This window comes from Diadema antillarum, unplaced genomic scaffold (genome assembly GCF_040938485.1).
Source record: "Diadema antillarum isolate AM-2024a unplaced genomic scaffold, OU_Dant_1.0 seq00001833_RagTag, whole genome shotgun sequence".
In the NCBI taxonomy this organism is placed as follows: domain Eukaryota; kingdom Metazoa; phylum Echinodermata; class Echinoidea; order Diadematoida; family Diadematidae; genus Diadema; species Diadema antillarum.
The window spans coordinates 150489-167011 of NW_027272506.1; the positions used below are offsets into that span (position 1 = coordinate 150489).

The 16523-nt window shown below is 39.3% G+C and overlaps 1 protein-coding gene across 1 annotated transcript in view; it reads left to right on the forward strand.

Moving 5' to 3' along the window:
- LOC139712638 (collagen alpha-1(II) chain-like) overlaps nt 1–14329 on the forward strand; it is a 30555-nt gene extending 16226 nt beyond the window's left edge. Inside the window, exons 10-13 of the mRNA XM_071624447.1 lie at nt 4683–4792; nt 5355–5485; nt 12227–12371; nt 13074–14329. Of these exons, the coding sequence (XP_071480548.1) occupies nt 4683–4792; nt 5355–5485; nt 12227–12371; nt 13074–13220 (533 nt within the window). The 3' untranslated portion in view covers nt 13221–14329. The remainder of the gene's footprint in view (nt 1–4682; nt 4793–5354; nt 5486–12226; nt 12372–13073) is intronic.
- The last annotated feature ends 2194 nt before the right edge of the window (nt 14330–16523 follow it).

A 16523-nucleotide genomic window follows, 5' to 3' on the forward strand; every position in this document is an offset into this window, starting at 1 on the left:
GATAAACAGACAGACGTACAAGATATGTAGATAGATAGACATGTAGATTGAAAGATAGATAGATAGATGGATAGATAGATAGATGGATGGATGGATAGATAGACATACAGATAGATAGGTAAATAGATAGACTGAAAGGTAGATAGATAGATAGATAGGTAGATAGATAGATAGGTGGATGGATGGATGGATAGATAGACATACAGATAGATAGGTAAATAGATAGATAGATAGATAGATAATTGGTAGATAGATAGACAGACAGACAGACATACAAGATAGGAAGGTAAATAGACATGTAGATAGATACTAGTAGATAGATATAGACAGATAGACAAATAGACATACAGGAGAGGTAAATAGATAGACAGCTAGATAGATAGATAGATAGATAGATAGATAGATAGATAGATAGATAACAGACATTACATACAAAATAGGTGGGTAGATAGACAGATACATACATACATACATACATACATACATACATACATACATACATACATAGAGATTGATAGATTGAGACAGACATGCAAGCAACTAGTTAGCCAGATAAACAGATACAAACCAGGGTGAGGACATACACTATAACAGGTGGCTGAATCCGTACACTGTGTTTACTGAGCAAGCAAATATCAATTTCCTGCTTACATTATATTGACTCTAAAAACAAGTACCATGCAGATATCCATTACATTATACATTGTTGTTGTTTTTTGCTCTCCTGGACATATGACATTTTGAGATACAAGGTCTTGTTACCCTGAAGTGATATATAGAGAACCAGTAATGACTAGTCATGTCCAAATACTGTAAAACAAGGAATGTTCACATGCATTTTAATTTCGCAAATTTTGCAAGAGCCAAGATTGGCAAAATTAAAATGCACGCGAAAGTTATTGTCTACACTATATATGCATTGAATGTTAGAGGCAACTCACCAAAATTTCATGCTGCGAAAATATTTTTTTTTACAGTATGACCAGTTATAGCATTAAAAAGGGATATGTTCTAACCAAGACATTTGTATGTATGTAATGCTTATTGCCTACATGATACTGTTACCTTACACTCGATGTCGCTTGGTTGAAAAGTTAGTATTCAAGAAGTATAATATGCTGCCCTGCATACTGAAATTCAGAACTGCTGGTTCCAATTTTGAAAGGTACAGGTAACAAAAGATGATACAGACACAACAGAAGGTAACATGCACAGTCAGTCCGCAGCGCGAGCGAAAACGCACGTATTTATTCAAGTCGTATGCACGGCTGAGCGGTGCTTGCATACGTAATGAGCAGATACATGGTCATGAATAAACCCGTGTAGAACGAGTATTTCTCGTCAGTTTTCGACACTTTTAGTATCGACTGAAAGAGAAAATATAAGCAAATATGCTCATGATCAAAATAAACGGAAAAGAAGAACATAGAATATCAAAATCCCTCTCGAAGTTCGGTATTGTATTCAAAAATATTCCTTCACGTTTGACACCAAAAAACTAACCTGAAATCTTTCATGCCCCTCTAAAATATGGTAAAGACTATGTCCGCTAAAGTATATAGTATCACAATAAGGGCACGTTTTCCCATCTTCATTTCAATACGGGTCAGGAACTAGCAAAATTCAGAGACATGTCTAGCGTCGAGTTTAAAAAGATTATCCTCGCATTCGCACCGGAATTCCGGGTCCGTGATTGGTCGAAATCTGTCGCAAGACGCGGCGTGTCGCATTGCGTAGTATCCATTGGCTGCTGACTCAATGCTGTGAGTTTTAAATGTTAGGTTCCAGATTGTGATCGAATTTTCACTCTCTATACAAAACTTGAACTTTAAACAGGAACCAATGATGTGTATGTGAGTGTGCACTTACAATGACCCTGAACAATGGACCTGGCTGCCACCTGTCCCGAGCTCTGCTGCAAGGCACATGAATGCTTAATCAATTATTCATGTGGATTGCCCCGAGCACTGCTAGTCTGAATTCTTGACACATGGTTAAATGCATGCACATGAAAGAAGTAAGCACATGTTTCCATGTGCTTGCACACACCACATTTCAGAATGAACAAAGACTAGCTGCGATGGTGGAATTCCTCATGAAACATTCCAATCCTGGCCATTGTCCACGACCATTGTCTGGGTATCAACAACACATTCCACGCGTGTTCATTCACTACCCCACTTCCAGTAAGAAAACATAATTTGCCTTGTTTTCAACAGGAAAATTCACAACCTTAAAAATGGTGCCCCTCTTCGTTTTTTAATTGATCATACTCGCTCAAGTTTCACGATTGTGAAATCGAAGAAATTACGGAGATCTATTTTCAATACCAGTCAGGAACTAGCAAAACATCAAACTATGATCTAAAAGCTTCTTGAACATTGGCAAAATAATCGTTTACTTTGATGCTAAAATGGACTACTATGTTGACATCAAAAATAGGGAAATTAGGTATCAAATTAATGAGCATAATCAGCTCTATAACTTAACTAACCATCCTGGGTCAAACAATGCACTGCGAAAGCTATGAAAGCTGTTGTTGCGACCTCTGCAAAAACTCTCGCAAAGTATCGCGAAATCTCGTCAGTCTCAAGGGCACAAACTGCGTAAACGTGATTCTGAATAAAATTGTCGTTCGTGCCTCATTATCGCACACGCTGCGGACTGACTGTGCACTATGACATTCCGCAGAAGATTGTATGAGGAAAAACAGATTCCCCCCCCCCCAAAAAAAAAAAACCACACAAACACAAACAAACAAACAAACAAAACCAGCCGATACAAATAGACTATTCTGTGAAGTATCACCCACGTGTGTTGCTTTCCACTCCATTTGTCACTCATTCAGAGCAAGGTGTTATCCCATTGAAGATGAGCATGTTTTTTTTTTCAACTCACATTTCCCACAGACACACGCCAGAGCTAGTTCACTTGGAACCATAATCTTCAATGGATCAGTTTCGCACACCAACAAAGGCATTCATGCCCATTGTTTCTGGACTCAAGACATTGTGCAGTGAGGCTTGACTTCAGTAGACACAACTGTGACAGAAAATTAGAATCTTAACCTATTGAAGACGGACTGATTTTGCTACATCACGCATATCCCATAGACACTTGCCTGAGCATACTCCTGTCTCGTCCGCAGTGGGTTGATACTTGAAGAAGTCCAATATGGGACAATGCTATTTAATCAATTTACAACACAGACTATCTGTGTGAGGAAGGGAATTGTGAGTGAATCTTTGAATGTACTAAGGGATTTGGCGATTTATCGATCGGTTTGGGCAGGGTTGCGTGTTTGAGCAAAATATGCGAACTTGGCAAGCTGTGGACCGACATACTGTGCTGGCTTCACTTTTGGAGTAGGACAGCTGGATTTGTACGGGACGTCACGCTTAACTGATTATGTGGCAAGAATAATTTTCACTGATATTTGAGATCCAAAGGTTTTGTCCGCCAACTGATGCTATGCTATTTGAAGACTCCACCCCCCCCCCCCCCCACACACACACTGACCTACAAGGAATACACACACTAGCCGGGTTCACACGTACAAATTAGCGGGATGACGATCGCGATGCTCATCCCGAGTTTTTTGGTGAGCGTCCACACGTACCAAATTAGCGGGATGGCGATCGCGATCGGTATCCCGCTAATTTGGCGAGCGTCCACACGTACCGAATTATCCCGCTAATTGCCGGTTGTTGTGCTCCAAAGAGGTGAAGGACCTCTTCGCAGAGGCCCTCGCTGTTGTGATGTGCGCATTGCATGATGGGATTGTAAAAACTCGAGATTGTAATCCCGACCGTTCACACGTACCAGCGCGCGGCCAATTATCCCGCTAATTGACGAACCAGCGCAAGATTTCTTGGGATTAGCATCGCGATGCTTATCCCGCTAATTTTCGGGTTTTTTCTGTCCACACGTGCAAAAAACTCGGGATGACGATCGCGATGCAAATCTCGAGATTTGTATCCCGCTAATTGGTGTACGTGTGAACCCGGCTAATGTCTCGTGAAGAGGCGATGTGGAGTTCAACAGCTACTGGGAAATTCCCATCCTTCATCCATAAGGTTGACTGTCCTCCATCATGCTTGAATAGGGAGTTTTTGATTGGGTGAACGAAAGGGTTGTGATGCCAGCGCAACCATACATCAAGGCGTGCAAGAACGTGCTAATTGAAAAGTGCCTATTATGTGAGCTAAGCTTGTGTGAGGGTCTCATACATGATCTCACTACTGCTCTCTGTTGTGTGTGTGCACGTGTGTGAGAGACAGAGACAGAGACAGAAATAGATACACGCACAGAAAGAGGGAAAGAAATGAATGATGAATGGAAGAAAATAGAGTAAAGTTCGTCAACCTCTTGTGTCTCAGGGCCAACTTAAAGGCACTTGACATGATCTCACCAGTGTAATCTATATTGTATGCTTGTGTATGTGTGTGTGTGTGTGTGTATGTGTGTGTGTGTGACAGAGAGAGACAGAGACAAAAAAAGTATCCAAAGGCAGAAATTTTAAGAGTGGAAAAGGAGAGAGATGAATGGAAGAAAATGGAGTAAAGTTTGTCAACCTCTTTCGTCTCAGTGCCCAACTTAAAGGCACTCTTTAGCAATATGTCTTGTGTGAAATGGTTTCATTTGGGTTTCTTTATTCATTCTATCTGTTCCCTATCCAATAGGCACATACTGGTTGGATCCTAATGGTGGAGCGACAGGAGACAAGTTCCAAGCAGACTGCAATTTTGAGAGGGGTGGCTTGACATGCTTGAATGCAACCGCTGTAGCAACAGTGAGTTTCCATCATCAGATTTAAACAGATAATATTCTGTGCTTGTGACTTCAGATATGTTTAATACATGCTTGTCCAGATTGAAATCACAGCACAATTTACTTGTGTCAATTTGAAGTTTCCCAAGTCTTTTCTCCTTTTGTTTCATGGTATCATTATTCATAATTATGGAAATATTTTTGACTGGCAACATTTTTTTTTTTCTGGGGATGGGGGAATTGGTTTTCAATAAGTGGAGTCAATGTAGGCCTACAATCATTTGATGCCTGTCTCTACTTTCTGAATGTGGATTTCATTTTATGTGTTGTCTTCTCACAATCTTTTTTATTTATATAAAATTTCTTATTCCCCTTTGTTGATTGTTTGTAAATTCCGTGTGTAATCTATGTCAAATTTGATGTAGTATATCATTATTGCATGATTGATTTATGTATTCTTTCATTCAGGTATTCATATTAATGCATACAGAAGTATTCATAAGTTTCTGTACTCATTCATGATTGTAGATTTGTATGCTGGTTTCATTCCTTCAATTTTCATTCGTCATGGTGTCATGTTGCAGGTAGATGGAAGATCTTGGCAGCGGTCGGGTCAATGGTTCTCAGAGTGGGGTGACGGGTTTGAGATCCAGTATGAGGCAGATGTTGTGCAGATGCGATTTTTGCACATGAAGAGTTCCGAAGCAACTCAGTTGTAAGTCTGTGTAGTCAACATCCTCCTCCTCCTCCTCCTCTTCCTCTTCCTCTTCCTCATCCTTCTCCTCCTCCTCACCCTCATCCTCCTCCTCCTCTTCCATCCTCCTCCTCCTCCTTCTCCCTCTCCTCCTCCACCCCCTCCTCCCCCTCTTCCTCCTCCTCCTCCCCCTCCTTATCCTCCTCTTTCTCTTCCCCCTCCCCCTCTGCCATTTGTACCAACAGGTATGTTGGCTTTTTAAATTCACTGACACAAGCATCTGTGATATAATGATTAATCATATCATCATCAGGCATTTAAACGATGTTTAAGTAGGGCCTCCATCTACCTGACATCAAGCCTGGGGCCCGTTGCATAAAACTTTTTTAGCAACCTTAAAAAATTCAGGTTGGGCAAATCCCAACCTGAATTTTTTAAGGTTGCTAACATAAGAATGTAAAATCCGTTGCATGAAAAACTCTGGTTGGAAGCTTCCAACCGGAATTTTGTGATTTCAACCGAAAAAAATCCGGTTGGAGTTTTATGCAACGGGCCCCTGGTGTTTGGCAGTAGGCCTATGAATGGTGGAAGGACGATGAAATGGATGCCTATCAAGCTCCAGTTTATAGACCATTCAGTTCAATCCTTGATTGAACATGAATTCAATAAATTGTGTTGGGTAAGCTAATGCATTATGCCACTTTGAATGAAATGAAATGGATGCCTATCAAGCTCCAGTTTATTAGACCATTCAGTTCAATCCTTGATTGAACATGAATTCAATAAATTGTGTTGGGTAAGCTAATGCATTATGCCACTTTGAATGAAATGAAATGGATGCCTATCAAGCTCCAGTTTATTAGACCATTCAGTTCAATCCTTGATTGAACATGAATTCAATAAATTGTGTTGGGTAAGCTAATGCATTATGCCACTTTGAATGAAATGAAATGGATGCCTATCAAGCTCCAGTTTATTAGACCATTCAGTTCAATCCTTGATTGAACATGAATTCAATAAATTGTCGTGTTGGGTAAGCTAATGCATTATGCCACTTTGAAAAGGATTGAAGTGCCTACCAATCTGAGAAAAAAAAATAGAAGGGTAATATGTCAGCTATTTCATCACATTAGTTTATCTAAACTAGTCTTGTTTTGCAGGATATTACTCCTTGAAAGCACTTCACAGGCTGAGGAGTGTCTACTCAGTATATCAATTCTGGTAGATCTCATTACATGAGCTTGTGTCATACTGCACATGTTATATCCACACACACACGCACACACACACACACACACACACAACACACACAACACACACACACAAAAGCACAGCACATGCCTGTACACATACACATTGCATGATGTAGGGGAGGAGTGTGTTGCCCCAGTGGGTGGGGCATAATGCACGGTGACATTCATGGGTTTTTGCTCTATGTAGGCATGTGTGGTAGGCATCATAGTGTGTGTGATAATGTGTGTAAATATAATATTGACTACGGGTACTACGATTGCGTGCTTGCGTTTGTGTATGCAGGTATGCAGGTATGCAGGAGGTGTCTCTTCCCACCTCCCTGGTGTATGTGTAGGATCCAAGTTGTTCTACTCCAGGCTTGAATACTGTTGAACCTCAAACTCTAGTTCCCATATATATACCCCCCCCCCCCCCCCCCCCCCCCCCCCCCCCCCCGCTCATTAGGGAGCTTTAGATTTTTGAGGCGGACCTTCAGAGAGAAAAACATGTTCTGAGCATGGGCAGAAGCGCGCGTCTAGTCGCTTGCGTCACCTGAGTTTTTTCACTACGCGTACTGGGCTATTTTTACGTCCGCACAGTTTGCAACGTAAAGAACTACTTCATGCATCGATCATATGGGGCGCGATTTTATTTTTTATACATTGCGTCCCAGCGCAGCTAATCTAAAGCTACTTTTCAGCACGACGCTGGGAGAGGAGAACGTCCGCGCGTCAAAATCTAAAGCTCCCTATTGTCATAAAAGTTGAGGTGATGCCAGCAGATAACGCTGCAATATATAGGTACCCTATACACATAGTTTGGCATGAATAATGTAGGGGGGGGGGGGGGAACAAAATACACTTTGTGAGAGTCAAAATTTGCCAAACTCATATGATTCCAAATAGTCCAGAGGATTCTCAACTTCTGTAATACTTAATGTGTGCTAAAAAAAAAAGAAAGAGAAAATTGTGAACATGAAATGATTCTTTAGTCACAATTACAGAAAAAGTGGCAAATCTGGTTCCATTAATGGAGCGGTCAAGTGCTTGTACAGGCATTAAATGATTGTAAATGATCTGGGCCTATGTAAACAGTCCTTTTTAATTATCACCAAAATGCTGTTTCAAGCTACAAGAAGAACACATACAGACATACAGCCAGGCCCATCCTCAATGTTTGGTTAGAGTTTGTTGTTGTTGTTGTTGTTGTTGTTGGTGTTGTTGGTGTGGTTTTTTTTTAACACAAGCATTAGTAAGGCCTGCACATGTGCTTTAATTCTTTTCCCCTTTCGTCTTGTCGTATGTTAAAGAGTTAGGCACTCATGATATGGAATGAATTGGAAGAAGGCCGTAGCTCCGGGTAGAAAAAAAGAAGAAAATATAGAATCCCAATAATCCTACCATGAAGTGAAAAAGGAAACAACCTGGCTGCAAAGTCTACAGTATACTGCCACACAGCCGAACATCCAATGCACATGCAAACGTACACGGTCACACAGACACATACACACACACACAAACACACACAATGTGTTGATATCAGTACCATGTACTGTTACATACATGCACAGGGTGATACCGATGACTCTTTACACATGCAGCTATTAATGACAAGCTGACACACATCTCGCGTCCAACCAGAAAACGTGATGGATTCCATTGTGTTGGGTGTGAGCAAATGAACAGATCAGAATTTCCTAATTCCCCTTTACTTGGCTCCTCCCTTCTAATGTTAGTTTAGTTGCTTCCTTCTATTGTTTATTCTTAAAATCCTTGTATTTCCACTCGATATCATCTTGGGATCTTGGCTTGTAGGAGATAAACAAGTTCAAAGCAGCCTTTGCCCTTCCAATCCTCATCATCTTTTTCTCTATTAAGAGAATGAAACTGATTAATTGATTTTGCTACAGCATGTATTTCCCATAGACACATGCCCTAGGATACTCCAGACTTGTCCTCATGAATGGGTAAATTTTGTAGTTGCTTTATATTTCCAAAGCCCTCGTATTTCCACTCTATATTATTTCCGGATCTTGGCTGGTACAAGCTAAACAAATACAAAGCTATTTTCCTTTGCCCTTCCTTTTCACATAATTCCTCTGAGAGACTGAAACTAATTTGTGTGGGATTTTTTTTTTTAATCTCTTCCCTGCTTTATCACCTTTTTCTCTGTAATGAGAGTAAAAGTGATTCTTGGGTACAGGCTGATTTTGCTACAGCACTTATTTCCCATAGACACTTGCCCGAGTGTACTCGGAGCTCGTCCTCAACGGGTTAATTCTATAGTTGCTTTCTTCTCTTGTTTATTTTAAAGCCCTCATATTTCCACTCTATCATTTGGGGATTTTGGGTGATAGTTATTTTGCTTTGCCCCGCCTGATCACAGTTATCTGTAAGAGATTAAAACTGATTTGTGTGTTGTAATTGGTTTCTTTTTCCTGCCTCCTCACCTATTTCTCTAAGAGAATGAAACTGATTCGTAGGGGTAATGACAATTAAGTTTTCATCTCTTTAATGGGGAATGTCATTCAGTAGCATGCTGAAGAAGAAAAGTGAAGTGATTGATGGGGTATAGCCAACAAATAGCTGGCATGTGTTGACTGATGTGTAAGCTACAATACATGATGCAAACAATATAGGCGTACCATTCTTTCTCTCTCTCACAAAACACACACACACACACACACACACACACACACACACACACTCACACACACACTCACACACACACACGCCTACACATTTACACATGATGATTTTCAGCCCACAGTCTGGGCATGTCTACATGTATATTACCAAGCATTTATAACTGTCTCCGTGCCGGTCACTTTAAGTGATTAAACATTGAGCTATTCTTGTTTTGATATTCTTTTGATGGTTGGGATTCATGCTTTGGCCAAAATGATGGATATAAAACACCTGTATGCATACTCAATACATTGCAAAATTAAAAGTTTGATGCAACGTGATGATTATAGAAGTGTATTTCTTACATATTCAGATATTCCAGATATCGAAGTCTTTCTTTAAGCAATAAGAACAAAATACCGTAATTGCCATTCGAGTCAAAGTAACTTACACAAAAATTATAACATACATACTTTGGACATGATGAATAGAAACAAAAATCATCAAATAATTCACAAAACATATGTTTAAGCACAAATTGAAAATAATATTTATGGAATTATATCTATCACACAATGGTGGCATGGAAAAGAAACTGAAATACTAAGGATAGAAGAAGTATAGAAAATGATAAAAGAAAAGAAGAGTAGAGTAGAGTAGAGAAAACAGGAGAGAATAGAGAAGGAAAGAGAGAAGTTTGAAGAGGGAAGGAAAGGAGAGAAAAGAGAAAGGGAAGGGATAGACAGGACTTGTGCATGTAGGACAGATTTAGAGAAAGAAAACAGGAGAGACAAGAAAAAATGTCAAAAAACTCTTTTGATTACAGTTATCATCATAGTTGTCATGCAAATTCTGTGAAGGGCGGTGAGTTGGCTCAGTCTGTAGCGCGTCTGGCTCACGATCCTAAGGGCCCGGGTTCGAACCCGTGTCTGGACTGAGCAATGTTGTGTGTAAGCATACCGTCCCCTCTAGTAAGAGGCAAAACACTCTGTCCCTTGGATAGGACATAAAATGGAGGTCCAGTGTATGAGAGAGTAATAATTCATGCATGTAGAAGATCCTGCTTCATTCATTCATTGCAAAGAGCTGGGTGTTTAACCTGGTGAAGTAGTCCCACCTCGCATCCAACTGGAACCCCATGGAAGACCAGCTTAACGTAGCTGAATATGGGCTATCCAGCCATATTCTCAGATGGAAATGAACAAACAAACAAACAAACAAGTATAAAAAGAAGAGAGACATATCCACAAATTCCCCATGGACTTTGAATTAAAGTACAGAGATCATTTTGATGTACAGTTGTCAGTCGAACAGGAAATGTTTTTCATTTGTGAAGAACATGATGTGTTGACAGATTTTATTGTATTGATGAGTTATAGATTCCAGATATTCTGTAAACACCTTTATAGTAAATGTGTGTGCTCACTGCCTGGCTCATAATTATTATTGCTGCTACAACTTATCCTGTATGCTATGAAACACCTTCATGGTAAATGTGTGTGCTCACTGCCCGGCTCATATTATTGCTGCTACAACTTATCCTGTATGCTATGAATGCACAATTACTTTGTCAGAACATGTATAAAATAGTATGAAATGTTTTGCTTTCTTTATCAAGTAGGCCTACAGGTTGGCATTATAGGAAACATCTAGATGCTAAAGGGTTAATGTGAGTCCAATTTTTCATCTGCTAAGGATGAAGAGGCCCATTATATTTTCCCTCAACTAAATGATTAGCATTGATGTGCTCCTCTTCAAAACCTGTATGCTGGACTTGTTTATGTGATAGGGTACAAATACTGTGAGGTTTCCTTTAATTCAGATGGTTTAATCACGTGAACATAACTTCCTTCAAAATTCCCCCAAGTTCAAAGTGTTGGCAATGTGTACTATACCTGTTGATGTGCGGGGGTTGTAGTTATTGGAACTGTAAGTGTGTTGAGAGTCTCACAGTGGTCACCAAAGGGTGACCAATCCCTCAAGGCTTCTTAGTCTGAGAAGGCACCAAACAGATACAATAGTTAATTTTATTGTTTAGAATGTTGATGAAGCTCATGCACATGTTTTTCTTTTTTTATGACAAAACAAAGCCAAAAAAAGAAAATCAGTATATGATATGGTAGTGTACAAAAATGTGCAGTTTACTTGCGTGGTGTCTTGCCAAACACATCAGCCCCCCCGCAAAATTTTTCAGGGTGAGGGGCCTGTGGTGCCAGCAAGGGGGTCAATGGTACCACCCACCCACCCAATCCCCAACCCCTCTAACACCAGGTTCACGGTTCCTGCTCGTGTAGTGAAAGTGTGTATCTGCCTGCCCCCACTCTTCGGGGTTTGCTCATTGATGTGTAATCTTGTGTCAATGTAATATTTCCAGCAGACTGTGAGTGTTCCTGGTGTGTTTAAAGTATAGAAGAGAGGAAAATTGAAAGGGATGTAGTGATGATGGAACCTTGGCAGAAGCAGGCCTGTTGCTTTGGGGTGAACATTCACAACAGAATTGAAATATTTAATCATCTTTTTAATCATTCAAGATTCTCCCAAGTACATACTTTTCAATCTTGCTCTTGTATAGGTACATGTTGTCTCTACATTATTCTTAAGCTGTGTGAGGACACAAAGATTTCAAAAGTTAATTTATAAAAATTAAAAAAAAGATATTATTACAGAAGACATTTTGTGTTAAAAGCTGTAATTATTGTTTGTGGAAATTCCTTGTCTCATTTTGACCATTTCGTATGGGGTAATGGAGGAATTAGGTTACCATTGGTTACCTCTGAACTTGATCATGTGAAGTCATACATAGTTTGTGCAGTTTTGAATGTGGCTGTACCATCACACATTTACCAAGCTTTGTTGTCAATCACGGTGATCCTTCTGGTGCATTAATGTCCCTTTCATGCAGGTTTACCTTCAACTGCCTACGAGTTCCTGCGTACTTTGATGAGAAGAACAGCAACTACAATGGCGCCATCCAGTTCAAAGGTTACAACGATGACATCATCGACAACAACAGCCCCGGGTACAACGTCCCAAAGGATGGGTGTAAGGTAAGATTTCCCTCAAATCTGCTTTTCTGGAGGACAGTATGAGAACCCTCTGATGTGTTCCCAAATGGCCTGATTCACCATTACAATAAAATTCCTCTTCATTTAGAACTTAACCTCTATGAATTTATCAAATGAAACCGAAACAAAAATGTTGTAAGAACACATCAGTGATGACTTGCATAATCATATAGATGGATTGTACGATGTTTAAAAGAATAGAAATTATACAGATATAATTATTGACATGTGCTCTACTCAATAATTTCATCCATATTCCAAACAAATCCAGGGGAAGTTTGTTAGAAATAAAATAAGATGTCTCATATCAGTGTGGAATATTTCATATGATGTGGCATGAAGTCATTGGAATTTCTGCAACAAAAAACAAAACAAAACAAATAAAGTCATGGAAAGCTTTCTCAGAAAAATACCCGAGATAAGCTGCCAGTGTAAATAACAGATTCATTTTGCTCATTTTTATAGGAGTTATCAATTTTTAGCTTACTCTCTTTTGCCAAAGTAGGGCTGAAGAAATGAGCCACTTCTCTCTGCATACCTGTTGGATTTAAAAAGTCCAAGTTGTGTAGGATCTGCCCTTCCTTCTTCTGTACTCTTTTTACCTCCATTCTGCCATCAATTTCAATTTTGTCTCTTTCCAACAAACTCTGTCAACATCTCAATGGCTTGGATCGCCTGGGACAGCAACGAGCCAAGAAGTACAAGAAAACAATCTTCACGTTATCGACGCAGAATGCCCCGCAGCTGCCCATCAAGGATTTCGCGCCCCGGGGTTTCTCGGGTCGGGGTCAAAAGTTTGGCTTCTCCGTGGGCCCCGTCTGCTTCTTATGAATTGCGCCGGCGGCTCGTGGTCCCTCTGCGTGATTCACTAGGGGGGAAGCAGTTATCGATGACCAGTAAGGGGCCCTTGCCCCGAATCAGTGCATGCAGGAGCAGAGACTTATAGATACATTGGTGTGGGTCTTTTTTTCAAAGTGCAAACATAGCTCTGAGGACCTCGTGCGAACACTTCTTCAGTTCACATGCTGACATGTTACCTCATGATTTGCGTAGAGTTTTTGCTAGAGGAGAGTGAATGGAATTTTTCTTCTATTGGGAGAGTAGGGGAAAGAGGGGTAGAGGAATCTTTATTTTGTTTGTTTGCACGCTTGTTTTTAATGATTGGTTTTTGTGCGTGGGATTTTTTTTTTTTTATGCATGGATTGTTTTATATGTCTGTGTTGGTTGAGGAGCGACAGATTTGTACAGCCCCTTTGTCTGCCCTACTACTGTTTCTCTTTAGTTTGGGAGATTTTGAAGTGCTTCTTAAGTTATGTTTGTAATCATTGTGTCTGTATCTGTGCCTATATGATATGTGTTTTATTTGTAGGGGGTGATTGTCAAATATGTTTTATAAATTTTATGTTGTACAGATAATTCAGTCATAATGTATTTCTGGATACGATTCCTTATCCATTGTAAATTGTTGGTCGTGTTTGTTTTTTATTTTCCTTTTAGGAAGGACTTCAATTCAGCTGTTTTTGTTAGCAAGAGTGATCACCCAGACGTAGTATGATGAGGCATTATTATGTAACGTGAAAATGAATATGGTATATAAGCCATTGCAGACTCAGTAAGAGTATTCATGAATGGCAGCATAGTAATTTGTGACTCTGTGAAATTAAAAATACACTCTGATGCCAATCAGTTAGTACATTCATTTGTCATGGTAGGGTTTAATCTGCAGTTAAACATGTAATATAAAAGTTATCCTGAAGTACAATGACAATTTGAGAGAGGAACTGAATACTGTGAGATCAGAGGAGGGGACTTTTGGACTGCTAAAAAAAACTTATTTTCTTTGTGGAGAGGGGGTTAAAAAAATTTAGTAAAAAACACCATAGGAGTGGTGGAAGTAGAAATGACTACAACTTGAATTACTGTATAAGCTGTTATTTTCACGAGGGTTTAATTTTCACAAATTTCGTGAATCACAGTTGGATCAGGAATTTCACAACACACGAAAATGTCTCCATGTGCCCTGGTGCATTAACTTGAGCCTCGGTGTCAATTCGCGAAAACAACATCTCCCGAAAATGCCAATGGCCTTTTCATTCGCGAAAATATCTGTACACGAAAATAACAGTGTATACAGTAGATCCTTTTTGTGCTGGGGACTTTGGATGAGTGTGTACTAAGCTTTGGTGTTTTCTGTGCCAATCAGCATTCAAAGTATCCAAAGTGTTAAATAGCTTCCACAGAGGAATTAATAGTAAGACTAACTGACGAGTTCTAATTTTCTTAACCTTGCCTGATGGAAACTGAATGTCTATTTTGTGTCGTTCCAAAAGAAAAGAAAGAGCTATGAGTTCTGGTGTTTAACCATGCAGAAGTCAAATATAAATATAACAAAGTTTGCCAACAGAGTTGTGACTTGAGGTGAGGAAGTCATTTTTACAAGGTTGTCCCTCTTTTCCTTTCCCAACCGTACCTCTGCGTCAGTCATTCACCCGGTTCCCAAGAAATGTATATTTGCCTTTTGTGTTAAATCTGTCACCCAAATCGTAATGTGAGAAGTGGGAATAATAGACGGTTCTCCTCTATTTGGCCAGATATTTTTGAGCTAAGATGATATTTCAACAGAGTTACGACAGAAACCTAACACTTTTTTTTTCCTTAGGAACAATAGCTTGCACTGATGTATGGGCTTTCATACATTTATTCATACAGATATCCCTTAGTTTTTAATGAAATGCTTCTCAGACAAAATTTACCAACAGAGTTGTGACTTGAGGTGAGGATGTCATTTTTACAAGGTTGTCCCTCTTTTTCTTTCCCTACCATACCCCTGCATCAGCCATTCACCCAAGTTCCCAAAAAATGTGGACAGACTGGATATTTACTTATTGTGCTAAATCACTCACCCAAATCATAACGTGAGAAGTGGGAATTATAGACGGTTCTCCTCTATTTGCCCAGATATTTTTGAGCAAAGATGATTCACATTTCAACCGAGTTATGACAGTAAATATTGTTGATTTTCTAGGGAACAATAGCCTACACTGATGCATGGACTTTCCACACATTTATTTATACAATTATCCCTTTCATTTTTTTCTTCAAATTCCTCCAGATACTTTTCAGAGTAGCCGTCATCATAGGTTTGGTAGATGGATAGGGTGGTTTCTTTTTTTCTCTCCAAATGCAGAGTTGTAGTCATAATGATTAGCAGCAGCTGTCGTGTACCATTTTCTTATATGCATGGCAATAATTAATTGCTCACAGCGAGATGTTGGTAACAAACCATATTCAGTGCCAATCAAATTAATTTTCCCTATCCTCTGTATGTTTACAGCTACCTGTTTGTTAAATCTTGGTCTTGTAGTTTGTTTCCTGCCACACAAATGACTTTTTATATCTTAATTTAAAACTGTTTGAGGCACTCATTCCTACTGTAATATAATGCAAAGCTGCCAACCAGTGTAGTTATATAATATCCAGTGTGTTTGTTTTTTAGATTCTAACGTAAAATGTGGTTGTTTTCAAATAAAATAAACAAGTTTTGAATGATGTAGTCTCCTGCTTACTGTGTAGAAATTTCCTTTTTTTAAATTGTAATATATTCTACCTATTCAAAATAATCTTGTTATTTCAATTGGAGTGTTCTGCATAGTTGTTGTTGTTTTTTGGGGGGTGTGGTGTTTTTTCTTTGTGTTTCTTTTACTTTTTATGCACAAAGGTTTATAGCAATGATCTTTATTGTATGGTTTAATTAAACATATTTGAGCAGTCACATTAAAGGGATGGTACAGTATTGGTGGAGATGAGAATTGGGCTTTTAACTTTTTGCAAGATACCAAGAAAACACTTACGAAATAGTACAGTGCATACCATTTTAGGAGGAATTCAAAGTTTATTCGATGAAAATTGGGTTTGGAATGACTGAAACATCAAAAAAACAAAGTAAAACAAAGAGATAGTAATAAAGTGTGGGTCCCACATTTTACTAGAATCGCTCTGTTTTGGACATCTCGGCCATTTCAAAACCAATTTTTATCAAATAAATGTTGAATTCCTCGTGGAATTACCCGCTCTTTCATATTTCACAAGAGGTTTCTCATTATCTCCCCCAAAAAATGTTAGAAACCTGAAATT